Source organism: Branchiostoma lanceolatum, chromosome 8, assembly GCF_035083965.1.
Source record: "Branchiostoma lanceolatum isolate klBraLanc5 chromosome 8, klBraLanc5.hap2, whole genome shotgun sequence".
In the NCBI taxonomy this organism is placed as follows: domain Eukaryota; kingdom Metazoa; phylum Chordata; class Leptocardii; order Amphioxiformes; family Branchiostomatidae; genus Branchiostoma; species Branchiostoma lanceolatum.
The window spans coordinates 12,600,698-12,614,880 of NC_089729.1; the positions used below are offsets into that span (position 1 = coordinate 12,600,698).

Genomic DNA, 14,183 nt, shown 5'->3' on the forward strand with positions numbered 1-14,183 from the left:
CAACAACTATATTAGTATCAGTCACTCAAAAAATTACGACCATAGCATATCCAGAACAAGAGATATCAAAACCGGAAGTCTCGTTGCAGTACCTTAACAAGTCGCCAGGGAGTACAAAATGCATAAACCTACCCACGTACCAAATGGCAATACAATCTATGCAGACCTTCTCGAGCTATGCTGCTCATCCACATATACACGCATGCACTTCACACACATAACGTCACAAACACTACCAAATACATAACCTTCTCGGCGAACAGTAACAAATCACAAAGTGGCCATGGACGAGATTACACTAGATAACGTTACAGTAGTGCTACGTTACGTTACTAACGGTGCCCATAATCCAATTCATTTGTTTGTATTATTGGATTAACCCCTCTTTTCTGTCTTAACCACCCCATGAAAATGAAAGAGTGGCATCAACATTTCTTACAAAGAGCAACGTAACATAACACTATAACCAAGTAATAAATGTCACAATGCCCAATTTACAAGTGACGAGTGTGCTCGAACCCTTCACCCAATCAGCACGCATTGTCACAGGTTTAAAAGTCAAAAGTGAGCTTGGACAAAAAAAACACCCCATCCACATCTTCACAAACTACCAGTGGACCGCTCATGACACAGAAATAAAATGTCTTTAAGACAGCAATATTAACATTAAATAAGTAATAAATTTCACAATGCCCAATTTACAAATGACGCGTGTGATAACACCCTTTACCCAATCAGCACGCATTGTCACAGGATCAAAAGTCACAAGTGAGCTTTGACAAAAAATATAACCTACCCCACATCTTCACAAACTGCCAGTGGACCACTCATAAAATGAAGGTGTGACATCAGCTGGAGATGTATCTCGGCACATTTTACATGATAGCACAGAAATAAAATGCCTTCAAAATAGCAATATGAGCATTAAACAAGTAATAAATTTCACAATGCCCAGTGACGAGTGTGCTCGCACCCCTTACCCAATCAGCACGCATTGTCACAGGGTCAAAAGTCAAAAGTGAGCTTGGACAAAAAACACACCCCACATCTTCACAAACTACCAGTTCCAGCACCACAACTACAGAATAGAGATCTCAAACTATAGCTATGTGGCGTCGGATTCTTGCTTTGATGTTGTTATGATGGATTTTAAGTTCCGTGTTTTGTTAGAGCGGTGAGCACGAGATAAAAAAGGCGCGGTATAAACCCCGGGGTGGATTCAGACGACCCTGTGCCTCAGACGTGCACACCACACGATGTCGTTTGGCAAGCTTGAAGAAAATAGGCTCGGCTGCTGGAAGAACTTCGACATTCTTCTTGTCTGACGTCCACAGCGCTCGGGTTTTCCTCAGAATCTTGTTTGTGTTATTAGATAAACCCATCATTTTTGTGTGAAGCTGAGCGTGGCCGGGCGACCGTGAGAGCGCGGGATTAGAGATCAGACGATAGGAACCAACTCGCCGGCCAGGCAGCTAAGCCTGATCGTCTGCTGAAGGACAAAATTATCTCTGGTTTCTCCGTGTTTTGTGGAAATTTCTTGGTCAGAAACCATGAAGTTGAAAGCAAGGTTGGTCACGGGGGTTATGTTGACGACGCTGGTGGCTTGTGGGTTGCTGGTGTTGAACGGAAACCTCCGCGTTGCCGTCGAGTTCACGGCGGATCCGGCGGCGGGGCAGGGCGCGGGTCGCGCCGCCCAGGGTGCCGTGACGTCCCGGTACGGAGGGAAGGCCGTAGTGGGACCAGGCAACAAGAAACTCTTGAACGAAGAATACGGCGTCAACAGCAACGTAAGTAACGGCTTCAGTGCTATGAATTCGGGACAACATCCTAACAAATCTCCAGAAAAGGGACCCCAAGAAAAAAACAAAATCCTGGGACGACAAGTCTCGCTAACGGTTGAGCATAAACAACACAACAACGACCAGGAAAACAGGACTTCCCAGCCAAAATATACCGGCTCGAAGCTGAAAAATCTGTACAAGCACCCTTTATACAGAATACCAGAACGTGTTTCAACATCAGACTATCTTCTAAAGCCGGCTAGGTGGCTACATGCTACGGCAGAAGAGAGAAAACATATCAAGTTGGACGAAAACAGCGGAGAAGAACAAAAGTATGACCTTCTTTTTTCATTCTCTACTTTACCCTAAAATATCTCTTTAACCTAAGAATCTGATTTGCTTTTGGTAGTATTCTATTCTAAGATACACTGTATCAAATTTATTTATTATAACGTTAAGATTTATAGGCATGTGTTTGAGCAACTGTGATATGTTTGTTAGTTGGCAGCACTTTTCCTACATCAGCAGTTTTGTGAAAAGTAAACATAGGGAGGTTGCCAATATGAACCACTTAGGATAGATTGAGCAACACACAGTTGTAAATTATATACATGTAGATCTTCTCAGTAAACTGCTAGGGTGTTGGCGTTTTATGTGTGTGTGTGTGTGTGTGTGTGTGTGTGTGTGTGTGTGCTGTGCGTGTGCGTGTGCATACGTGTGCTCAGTATGTGTGCGAGCATGTGTGCATGATCAAGTATGTGCAATTGTGTGTGTGTGTCTGCATATGTGTGTGTGTGTGCGCGCAGGCTTTGTGTGTGTGTGTGTGTGTGTGTGTGTGTGTGTGCATGCCTGTGTGTGTGTGTGTGTGTGCATGTCTTTGAGTGTGTATGTGTGTGTGTGTGCACGGTTGTGTGTGTGTGTGCATGCCTGTGAGTGTGTTTGTGAGTGTGTGTGTGTGTGTGTGTGTGTGTGTGTGTGTGTCTGTGTGTGCATGCCTGCATGTGTGTGTACGTGTCCTTGCGTGTGCATGCATATGGGAACATATTTGTACAGGTGCAACTATTTTACTGAGAAAGAAGGTATTTCAACATACAATTTGCAACAGCTATTTCAACCAATTTTTAACTTCTATTTGTTTAATATTAAGATGCGACACTATGAACATTCAAGTTAGCATATCCAAGGTTTCTTTAAGTTTAATTTGCAGGCTAGGCCCTCGAAATTCGTACATATACATATATACAGTTTGTATTTTTCATGAATATGCCTCCTGCAAAAATTCGAGCAAAAGTACATATGAAAGTTATATATATGAAGGTTAATGTTAAGCCCTTATCTTACTGGACCCGTTGGTGACCTTGCTGCATCCTAAACTAGATTTGTATTACCCTTGACTTTGTAATGGAAATATCATACAAAACATATGAGTATGACTACAAAGACAGCAAATCAGACATAAAATAATTCTTTTTTTATCGATGAAATTCATTGAGAGCTCAGAGTGTCAAATCACCAGGTCGCAGCGAGGTCGCCAACATGCTGCAGTTCCAGTGAGATACGGGCTTCATTGTTCTAATGTTTAAAGTTCTGATTTAAATGTAAAATGTAAATATAGTAAAAACGTGAACTTAGACACTGCACGTGGCATGAATTACAGTACTAGTATGTGCCACGTACTCAGGTATTAAACTGCAGACTATGTACTGTAAATACCCGACCGGGCCTGATCACGTTCACCCCACTGCACATGACATTGATAATAAATCAGATAAGGCTGGGCATAGTCCGAAAAACACAATTGTAATGTGTTGCAAGCTCAGGTCATAGCTTTTCACCTAAATCTGGTTAATCAATGAAGGTTAGACATCCAGGTAGAATATAACATGTACATAATACAAAATAAATCAAGTAAAATTGGCCACATTTTCTTAAGAGTCAGACATTTCAGATAACATCCAAGTTATCTTTCTTCCTTGAATCTTGAACGAGGACATGGCCAGGCGTTATGACACCATATACACCTCGGGGCGGGTCATTAACCCTTAATTAGTTGTTGGAGCAGTAACACCATGGGTATGAATAGGATCAGGAGGCCTTGAATGATCAGACAACCAGACAACACACGTGTACATGTATGGAATACAGGTGCCTATTTACTGTATCCGCTTTGTCAGACATGTAACACTGGTACTACTGTAAATCTTGAAATCTTCACGGTGGTTTTATTTTCACGATATCGCAGTGACCTCAGTCCACCGTGATCATATGAAACTGCGAATGTGTGCATGTTTCCAAATTTCATTACCACTGTACAACACTCAACAGAGTTGAATCAACCACATCATAGTACAAACCTCCTTTTTCTGTTCCACTGCAAAATTAAGTCCCCGCGAAAAGAAGTGAATTTACAGTATGTACCAGACACTCTGTCAATTTAATCCTAGAGGTGCCAGGTCAAGCTTGTAATACAATGATTGGAAGGATAACCTTGAAAATACATCCCTTAAGTGAATTCTCTGGGGACATTTATACAGGGTGAAGGAGGGAGGCTAGACATCTACAGTCAGCCCCCCTTTTTTTTACATAGGCTCAATCAATCATTCACTAAAATGTGATGTTATATTGAATGTGAAGTTAGAGTGCCAGAAATGAGTTGTTGTGTTTTGTTTGAGACTTTTGAGTGCTTCTTTCTCACAGGTACAAGGCTTGGGGTGACCCAATTCTCACAGGTACAAGCAGAGAGATGTGTCCTAGCAAAAGGTTAACAAGATTACCTCAGCCTTTGTGAGCATTTGCCACCTTAGCTGTATTAGATTATGACAACCTTGTATAATGTCGGCTTATCCTAATCTACTCACCCATTCAGCTGTTGGTATGATGTACATGTATGCAACGACTGTACAATTGACTGGGGCACTTCTGAAGTTCTGATAATTCTATATCTTATCGTATCTTTGAATTGATGAACTTTGACACTTTTTTTATGCCCAAGGCGAATTCCTGTACCAGTACCAGTACTAGTACTAGTACAATGTAAATTGTTCAACCGCCCTTCAGTTTATCACACCAGCTTCCATATATTAGTACCATATATCTGTATTCTGTTGTAAAGCCAGCGTGCCCTTTGGTGACTGGTCTAAGACATGTACTGATGTAGTGCATCAAACTACCTGTTGCAAATCTATTGATCTAACTCCAAGCATTTTAACCTTTGGCACACTGATTTAGCTGTTTGGCACCCAATTCCCTATTGGTTACGGAGTTAGGCAGCAGGGAGAAGGTTAAAATTATCATCGACATGATTTTGCTTACACTGTGTTCTGCTGTATGAAATTTATGATGAAGCTCTGCTGTACAAAATGTTCCACTCTACAAGTGTCTACTTTGACTTTGCTAAGTATGGGTCATTGACCTTTGGCTTGTGTAGAGCTATGTCATTTCGGCAGAATGTCGGTTTTTATTATGTCGTTTTTTGTCTAAGCTTCTTTCTGCAATCGTACAAGGGATGTGGACATCCACCAACTATCAAAAATAGTATCATTCCTCTTACTACATGTAGTTATCTATAGCCACAAGATCAGCGTACGTAGCATAAAATCATAATCGTGCATTATTTTGTAAGAAGTCTTGTAAAAATTTAAATTAGTGTATTTCTTCCTCTTCAATCCCAGATAAGTACCTTACCATAATCGTCACAAATCCCCCAGTCCTCATCTTTACATCAATATATCTCCTTATCATTACATTTACACACTCAAACATATCCGGTGACTAATGTGCCATGTAACAGTAAGTAACCTTATTACAGACATTTTTCAGCAGTATTTTGTCCAGCTGTTACCATGTACATGACATATATATATTTGTACTTTTGTTTCAAAGTGGCCTTGTCCCAAATACCAGAACACAGATGTTAATGATTTTAACATTAACACATATGCCTTCAGGAACTTTTCTCTGTTGTCTATTAGACCTATGATTATCCCCAGCTGTTTTCATTTTAGTTTATTTCCAACCTCTGTCCCTTGTCCTAGAATCCAGGACGGTTATCTATCTACTGTATCTATCTATCTATCTTTCTCTCTCTTTCTCTAAATAGCCAGTACATGTATATATATATATACATATATATATATATAATGCATATTTGCGGAGTCATGAATTCATGCTGGACAGGTCACCATGAAAACTGTGAAAATAAAAGTCATCAAAACCGCCAAGATTTAGCTATAGAGAATCATTTTATTTATGGACATACTTGTACAGACTTTGACTTTGATTATCTAGGTGATAATTGAAATTTTGGTAGATAAAAAAGCACTACCCTTTGCCTGCAGCATGATGCGCATTGACGTTCTAATCCAAGAAAGAAGATGAAATAATTCTGAAAGTATAACTATAAGATTGTTGCATATTGCTAGCCGTATTTGGGATATCACACAGGTTTCTCTTCATATCATACAGGCGTCTATATAGAATCGTTCGAACACACTTGCGTGCGCCACTTTGAATACATACTTAATTCGGACGTTAGAATTGATGCTGAATATTTTGTTCGAGGACACCAAAGTTACTCACTTCTGGCACAATTTGCATTGGATGGCCCAACGGCCAAGCCTCAGTCGGGCTGGTACCTCGGGTGATCTAGAATATACCAGCCTGTGTACAAATCACTAGCAGTCTTTTGAAAACCCCACAGCAACCTGTCCATGGAGCTGTTTATAAATGATCTGCTAGTGTATGGGATTAAGCCAGCACTTCTTGGGATTTAAGATTTGTTGTTTTTATCCCAATAATGGCAAAGAGAGATGCAGCAATGCCCTTAAATGCACCATAAGTCTGCGGCAGGGTCGATCTTTAGTGCTTCCCTTACTTTTATTGCTGTCCGGCGGGTATAAAAGAATGTGCTACTGTAACATCTAAATGGAGAAAAGATTTTTCTTCGTTACTAAGTCCATCCATGCGCCCGGTGGTATTTGAGGTAAACCGTAAGTATCTGTTAGAGAGAGGATGTAATTTACGGTTCGGTGTTGCCATGGCCCCTGCATGCCAAATCTGTCATACAGTTTGTGGATGGAAACTATTACATTTACAGTAAATCTTGAAATATACGCAGTATATTTGCTACATGCCTCTCTCCCACTAAACCATGACTCCGCCAATAATTGTTTTTGAAAAGAAATGAAATAAATTTACGGTTTTTGTTTCAGCACTGTCCATTTGATAAACTACTTTTCCTGTAATGGTTCTCTTACATGTACAAAACATGTACAAGTATGTGTCCTGATTTTTTCATGCAATGGGGAAACATTAATATACAGACTGTTATGTTCTTACATGTAGATAAGGATTTCTATCTATAGATTTGTAGTATTGTACATATTTACTTTTTGGATAAATATTAACATAATCTTTGTTCTTTGTGCTGTATTACAAATTATACAAATGAAACATTGATTTGCATGAAAATACTAGTATATATGTAACTATAAGACGTGACAGTATAGACTACATTTTGTACTAAGTTTGGTAGGACTACTGAGTCTACACTTTTCGGCAAGCTGTCTCAGCAAGATACCAGTTCATACCAGCTGTTTCATGTAAACACATTGCATCACTGAAGGCCACATGTGTAATCGGAGTCCTTCCTTTGCCCTCTCCATGTTGTTGTTGTTATCACAAATGGAAAACATTCAACTCTGCAAGACATTTTGAATCCAATCCAGCTTAGCCACCTTGTGGTCCTGTCCCCTTGAGGACAAGGCGAGGTGGATTTGAGTGTGTGGTTGAGCTGGTTTTTGTCATGCCCACTGCTGTGTAATAGAGGGTAATGAAGGGTTCAACACTACTGTAGTCATGGCTTGTAAAAATTGCGCTGAGTGAGGCCAACCATCCTATTGTCTCAGACATTTTTAGCAAAAATGTAGAAAATTTAGAAAAGGGAGGAAAACTGAGTGCTGAGAACAAAGGTGTCTAACTTTAATATTATAATGTAGTAGTCAAGACCTACATGTACACAAAGTTATAAATGTGACAGAACTTCACAGAAGTATGAATGATAATGAATGACAAATAAGCAGATTTATTGATAAACTGTAATGATAGAAATGTTATACCTTTGTACCATAATTAAGTATACCAATTATAGAAATAATAGCAATATTAATTATGTACTTATACTGCCAATTCTCTGATTTTCTCACCAAGAGGTTTACATTCCAATAAACCAGTCAATAAATGTCAGTGAGCTAATCAATGAGTGGGTGTGTACTGTGCAGCTTTTTCTAAATACAGTCTGTATATTATTAGACTGCAGTGGTATTGAATATTATGTTGAATTGAATTATGACATCCAATCAATCCCCTTATTGAATTGGTCTGATATGAAAAAAAGCAGTATGACTCTATGGTCTTACAATTTTATTTGGTTGGGCTTGTAAAAACTCAGTAAAAAAAGTCAGACTTGCCCCATGTTTACATAATGCATACATTTTAATTCCAGCAACACAGCATTGTCTCCTTATGCTATAGTGTGCCGTAAAATGGCTGCAGTAAAGATAATATACACATTTTATGTGTGCATGGTAATAGACTCTTCCAATCATTTACTCGTAGTGCTGTAGGCAAAGTTATAAGGGATAACGTTTTTCATACAGCCTTAAATTGCAGAAATTCCTTGAGTTACATTTAGATATGTTATCTTACTTTTTAGTCAATGTTGCTGATCATGAACACATCAATCATATTGTAAATCAGCCTTGACTTGCAAATAAATAAACAGCAGTAAAAATGTGGATTAATCGAAAAAATTCTCATGGGTAAGTCTCAGACTTTGATTATCATCATTCTGTACTTCATTAAAAAGTTTATCTTTATGATTTCTACTAATTCTCTACTAGTAACTAGGTTTTAAGCCTGAACTGCAAGATATTACATTTTGGTCCATACCGATATATGGAAATGATATACATTTGAGGGTCTGCATTGGTGGACTTGGCAATGCTTTATGGTAAATTTAGGAGGACAGGCAACCCTTTGCAAAGTGTAACTATACAACTGTAATTGATGCGCGAATCATATACACACTGCGCTAGATTTGGTTACTGTGATTGATAAAACTAGGCCACAAGTACAAGCAAAGAAATAACCGAAAACTTGCGGTCGTGACTTTTGGGCAATCCGGCATAATTTGTCAATAACTCCATAGAAAAAATAGATATGAAGAATACTTGATATTAACACTTGACGTGCTACATGGAATGAAAGTGCCCAATTATGCGTCACAAATAATTTACTGACAACGCTTAACGTTGAATTAGTCCGGGCAGTTAACGGTACATTAAAATTAAAGAACTTGCTACATGTATGTCTCTCAGAGTCAGATAATAACCATGCAGACCCTCACAAATCACATTTCTCTCTCTACTTCATTATTAAGCTTTTAAGTCCAAATCAAAGAGCACTATAATTCTTGTTTCTTTCACTGTTACTTTATATTCACTGTTTTCATGGTCACCTCTGTTCTGTGAACTTAAAATCATCACTGTGAAAAACCTGTTGTAATTATTTATGATTCCTTCACACATCCGTTCTGTAAATCACTTGCTGCCACTGTGAAGTTAAAGTTCATTGAAAATGTCCATTTTCCTTACACTGTGAAGTTTTGCTACCGTGAAGATAAAGTGAATTGCAGTACATCATCTCATACTTGAACAGAAACTACCGGATGTAAAAAGCTTAGTAGATTCTCAGAAAAACTCAGGAAGTTGAAGGCTGTGTCCATTGGGACATTACGAGGACAGGCAAACATCCAAATTGAAGCTGAAGGTATTGCCAGATGTTTTTGAGAAACTGTTGTGTACCTTACATTGTATGTATCTGATCTCTGACATACATGTAAGATGAACTGTTGTGTTTAATACTGAGTCAGCTCCTCATCCTTTCTGAAACTGTTTGTAGTATAGTACTTGGTATTTCCTGCCTTGTCCTTGTGTATTTACGTCAGCAAAGGATTGGATCCAGAATTCTGCCTATCTTGATCTTGAACTTGAAATTTTGTGTTTCTTACACATGGCCGGCATGTACAGTATACAATTTGTATGTTAGCTCTCCGGGTTATCGTCTGTTGTTCTCTGTGGTGCGTTGTCTTTATAATTATACTACACTGTATAGATCATCATTTAATGAAGTTCTCTGAAAGTACAACATTATGTTATGTTATAATGACAGAGATGGTACGTCACATCATTTACTGAAAGAAATTTTGACGCACATCCTGAATTCTCTTCTTCTAAACATTCTACATCTGTAATAATGACAATATATGGTCTCAATTTGCCTGCCTTAGAGGCTTGAAAACTTTTTGGATGGATAACCTACAGTGAGTTCCATTGACATTGACAAAGGACTTGAAGTGAGACTGTTATCATCAGTGTTAAGAGGTTCCAGTAGGCTGTAATGACCAGATCTTGAGAGACAGACAAGGCTATCAGGCATCTGTTTGAGATAATGGGCAGACTGATAAGGGCTATCAGTATCACTGTCAGTTCATGTGGTGCAAGTTAGATACAGGAAAGCTCACTTCTAACTTTATTGATGTTCATCCAGACCCTTCAGTAGTTACAAGTAATTCTTGTTTCTTTCACTGTAACTTTATGTTCACTGTTTTTACGGTCACCTCTTATCATCATCATGAAAAAAACAGTAGTAATTATTTATGATTCCTTCACACATCCGTTCAGTAAATCACTTGGTGCCACCGTGAAGTTAAAGCTCCGTGAAAATGTCCATTTTCCTTACACCGTGAAATTTTCATGCCGAATAAAGTGAAATTCAGTATTGTAGATTCTACATTAAGAAATATTGGCAGTGGTTTTATAATTGTGCAATACAACTACAAGTCATGTACGTTTGCAGTTTTCACTGTGATCACAAGCTCCTGAACTCGATCATCCCACTGTACAAGCAAATACATGCATGATCCATACATGTATGTCTTGCAACATTTTGCATTATTATTACCTTCGCGACGAATGGTTTCGTCGAGTAGGTTATTCGATGATGCTTGTCTGTGTGTCTGTTAGTGAACAGAATAAGTCGAGAACGCCTGGATGGTTTGTTGTCGTATTTGGTGTGTCGGTGTGTATGTGGGAAATCTCAAGATGATTAGATTTTGGGCGAAGTGTTTTGCATAATTAACGAGAAAAGTGTAAAAATGTGTTAGATTGTATGCTCATACTATGCTTTCTGGTTGCGACGTGTGGGCTGTATTGTTTCAGGGGATATTGACACGGGTAAATGGGTGCAAAGTTGGTCATGAGGGGTCATGAGGCAGGCAGGAAACGTCAGTTACTGCCAGGGACAAATTGGCTATCAGCCAGCTGTAGGGCAGATACAAGAGATAGACTTGCCCATATAGGCAGTAATGCTTTAAAGCACTAAAACAAGGGCTCAGAAAAGGATTCACCTTAATTGCAAGCCCCCAAAATTCTTATGCACCAGAAAGCCACATCTGTCTACTTTAGAATCATGCAAAGAAAATAGACAGTTGACCAGCTCGTTCTCTCGTAACAGCTGACAGACGAAAACAATCGTCAACTTTGACCTACTCCCAGCCTGGAAGAGTCCACTCGGAGCATGTGAAACCAAACCACAAAGATATCTCCTTACACCAATTAAAAGACTGAAACATACAAATTTTGACCAAAGTTGGATATACACGGCCTTATATGAGTAAGAACAGTCATTAATGCAGTGCCACAGCATGGGAATACCGAGCATGTCTGTGTGTCTGTTAGTGAACACGATAAGTCGAGAATTCTTGGAAGGATTGTCTTGGTATTTGGTATGTTGGTAGGTCTCGATGAAACCTGAAAATGATTAGATTTTGGGCCCCCTATCGGCTTGTTACGGTACTGCAGTGGAACTTCCTGTTATGATATCTCGTGTTGTGGACATGCTATGGAACTGATTTTTGAGTGGTAGATAGCTCGTTGGGCAGAGAGTAAGTGGTATAGGTTTGGGCCCCCTAGCAACTTTTTTGGAACTGCAGGGGTAGGTTTTGCTTCAGACTTTGAAAGGGAATAACTCAAGAAGGGCTTGATGGAAGGTCATGATTTTTTGCATGTACATAGCTTGAGCGATGATGTACATGATTGGATACTTATTATGCAAATCAGTAACTAATTTGCATAATTAATGAGGAAAGTTTATACATTCATCAATTTCCATGATAGGACTCGCAAACATGTGACATATGTAACTGAGGAAGAGAGAAATATTAATAGATATCAGCTATGCAAATGAGAACCTCATTTACATAATTAATGAGAAAATGATATAACTCGATGGGCTTGATGGATGGTCATGATTTTTGGTATGTAGATAGCTTATGTGATGCTTTGTATGATTGGATGATAATTATGCAAATCAGATTATAATTAATGAGGCAATTTTAAAAACCTGCTGTGTTCCATGATATGACTATTCAAATATGTGACATTTGTAACTGAGGAAGAGAGGAATGTCAATAGATAGAAATTATGCAAATGTAGGCCTAATTTGCATAATTCATGAGAAACTACTATCATTCCATACTAGTAAATAACGGCAATTTCATACTTGTTGCATTTAGAAGTTGTGTGAATGTGAACACCATTGAATCAAATTATGCTAATAAGGAGCTTATTTGCATTATTGATGAAAAATGTTAGCATAACCTTCTTTGTTAAGCTCATAATCATAACAAGGAGGTTTGGACAACTTATGTTATTTGGGTGAGGAGGATCAACTGGTATGATTTTTGATTGATGAAAAACACTCCTAATACGTCAGTCATAAAGGTCAAAATCATTTAGCGAAGGTATGAGGTCGTAGAACTCTTGTTGATTATATGATATTAAACTAACACTTTTTTTAACCCGTTGAACCTATAAAACACTGTGAACACCTCCTTTTCCCTTGTACTGCAAAATTAATTAAGTCCCTGTTAACTTTTATCAGTTACTAGCTACATGTAGTAATTTACAGTATGTACATGTATGTACACACCAGGATATTAGATATCTTTAGATGCCTCGGGTACTTAGCTGGGCGTAATTAACTCCTGTCAATTTCATATCTGTGTATACATAATATTTATGTCTTGTGGAAAGATTTTTCCTTTCAGCCTTCATCTGTATGTTGAAACTGAATTTTCATATTACATGTACACGTACTTCATGTACTACTGAAACTAAGAAAAATGGCAATGTTATAAGCATGTAGGCTTTAGGCTTTATCTGATGAGTCAACCTTACCATGAGTTGACTTTGAACTTGAGCTTGAGTCAGAGCCAAACCTTTTAACAGTAATTCTCTTCATTGGGGAATCCTCCACCATCTGCATCTAGTTAAGCTCCTGCCTTTTGCTTTGTTATCAGAAATTATTTGGGGAATGCATCTTGAGCAAAGCTGTGTTGTGTCACTGCTCAACATGTGTGCATGAACCCTTCTGTAACTGTGTAAGGACATCCTTGACTTGGCTGAGCCCAATGCCGTTATACACGTAACCTTCGCCAAGAAAGATATGTTTTTGCATGTGTGTGTGTCTGTGTATGTATGTATGTGTGTGTGTGTATTGTGTGAACGTATATGTGTATTATTGTGTGAACACGATAACGTATGTAGGTACGTGTAGGTCTTGATTTTGGGCACCCTAGCAACTTTCTAAAGTACTGCAGCGGAACGTCCAGTTTTGATATTTTGTGTTCTGGATATACATGTTGCACTATGATCATAATTTTTGAGTGGTATATAGCTTTTTGGAGGGAGATTAAGTCCTGTTGGTTTGGGCCCTCTAGCAGCTGCAAATGAGGACCTTATTTGCATAATCAATGAGAAACATTTATGATATGTCACTGTCGTCTAACAGGTTAACATCATTTGGCAAAGGTATGAGGTTGTGAAACTCTAGTTTCATATTTACTTATAATTTAGTATAAAATGAATAATGTAAGTCATTACGTTCAAGGGCCATCAAATCCATTGTAGTTGTATATTGTATATTTTATCACATCATCTTGGAAGGGTAATTGATTTTTGTTTTAATTCTATTAGTCATGATTATTCCAAAGGATGGGGCTGTAAATAACAAGAATTTACGATAGTGGTGACAATTCTTTATCGATTGATTCATATAAAAACTTGGTATTAATCTGTTATGTAGTGAAATTTTGTTGAGTCTATTTGTAATATTGTACCCAAATGCAATTTCAGTGCTTTAAGCTGCCCAGTAGGCCCTTTTATGCTTTTAGTAGCTTTTAGTAGCCTTTTCTGCTTTTAGTCAAAGTTGAATGTACAGTCAAACCTGTCTATAGCGGTCACTCAAGGGACTGGCCAAAACTGGCCGCTAAGAACAGGTGGC

At 38.4% G+C, this 14,183-nt stretch overlaps 1 protein-coding gene across 2 annotated transcripts in view; it reads left to right on the forward strand.

The window, feature by feature from the left end:
• Positions 1 to 1,029: 1,029 nt before the first annotated feature.
• LOC136439964 (extracellular serine/threonine protein kinase FAM20C-like) overlaps positions 1,030 to 14,183 on the forward strand; it is a 30,757-nt gene continuing 17,603 nt past the window's right edge. The window contains exon 1 of one of the 2 annotated variants that reach the window (XM_066435663.1): positions 1,030 to 2,113. In XM_066435663.1, the coding sequence (XP_066291760.1) occupies positions 1,551 to 2,113 (563 nt within the window). In that variant the 5' untranslated portion in view covers positions 1,030 to 1,550. The remainder of the gene's footprint in view (positions 2,114 to 14,183) is intronic. The other variant, XM_066435664.1, reaches the window with a different exon arrangement.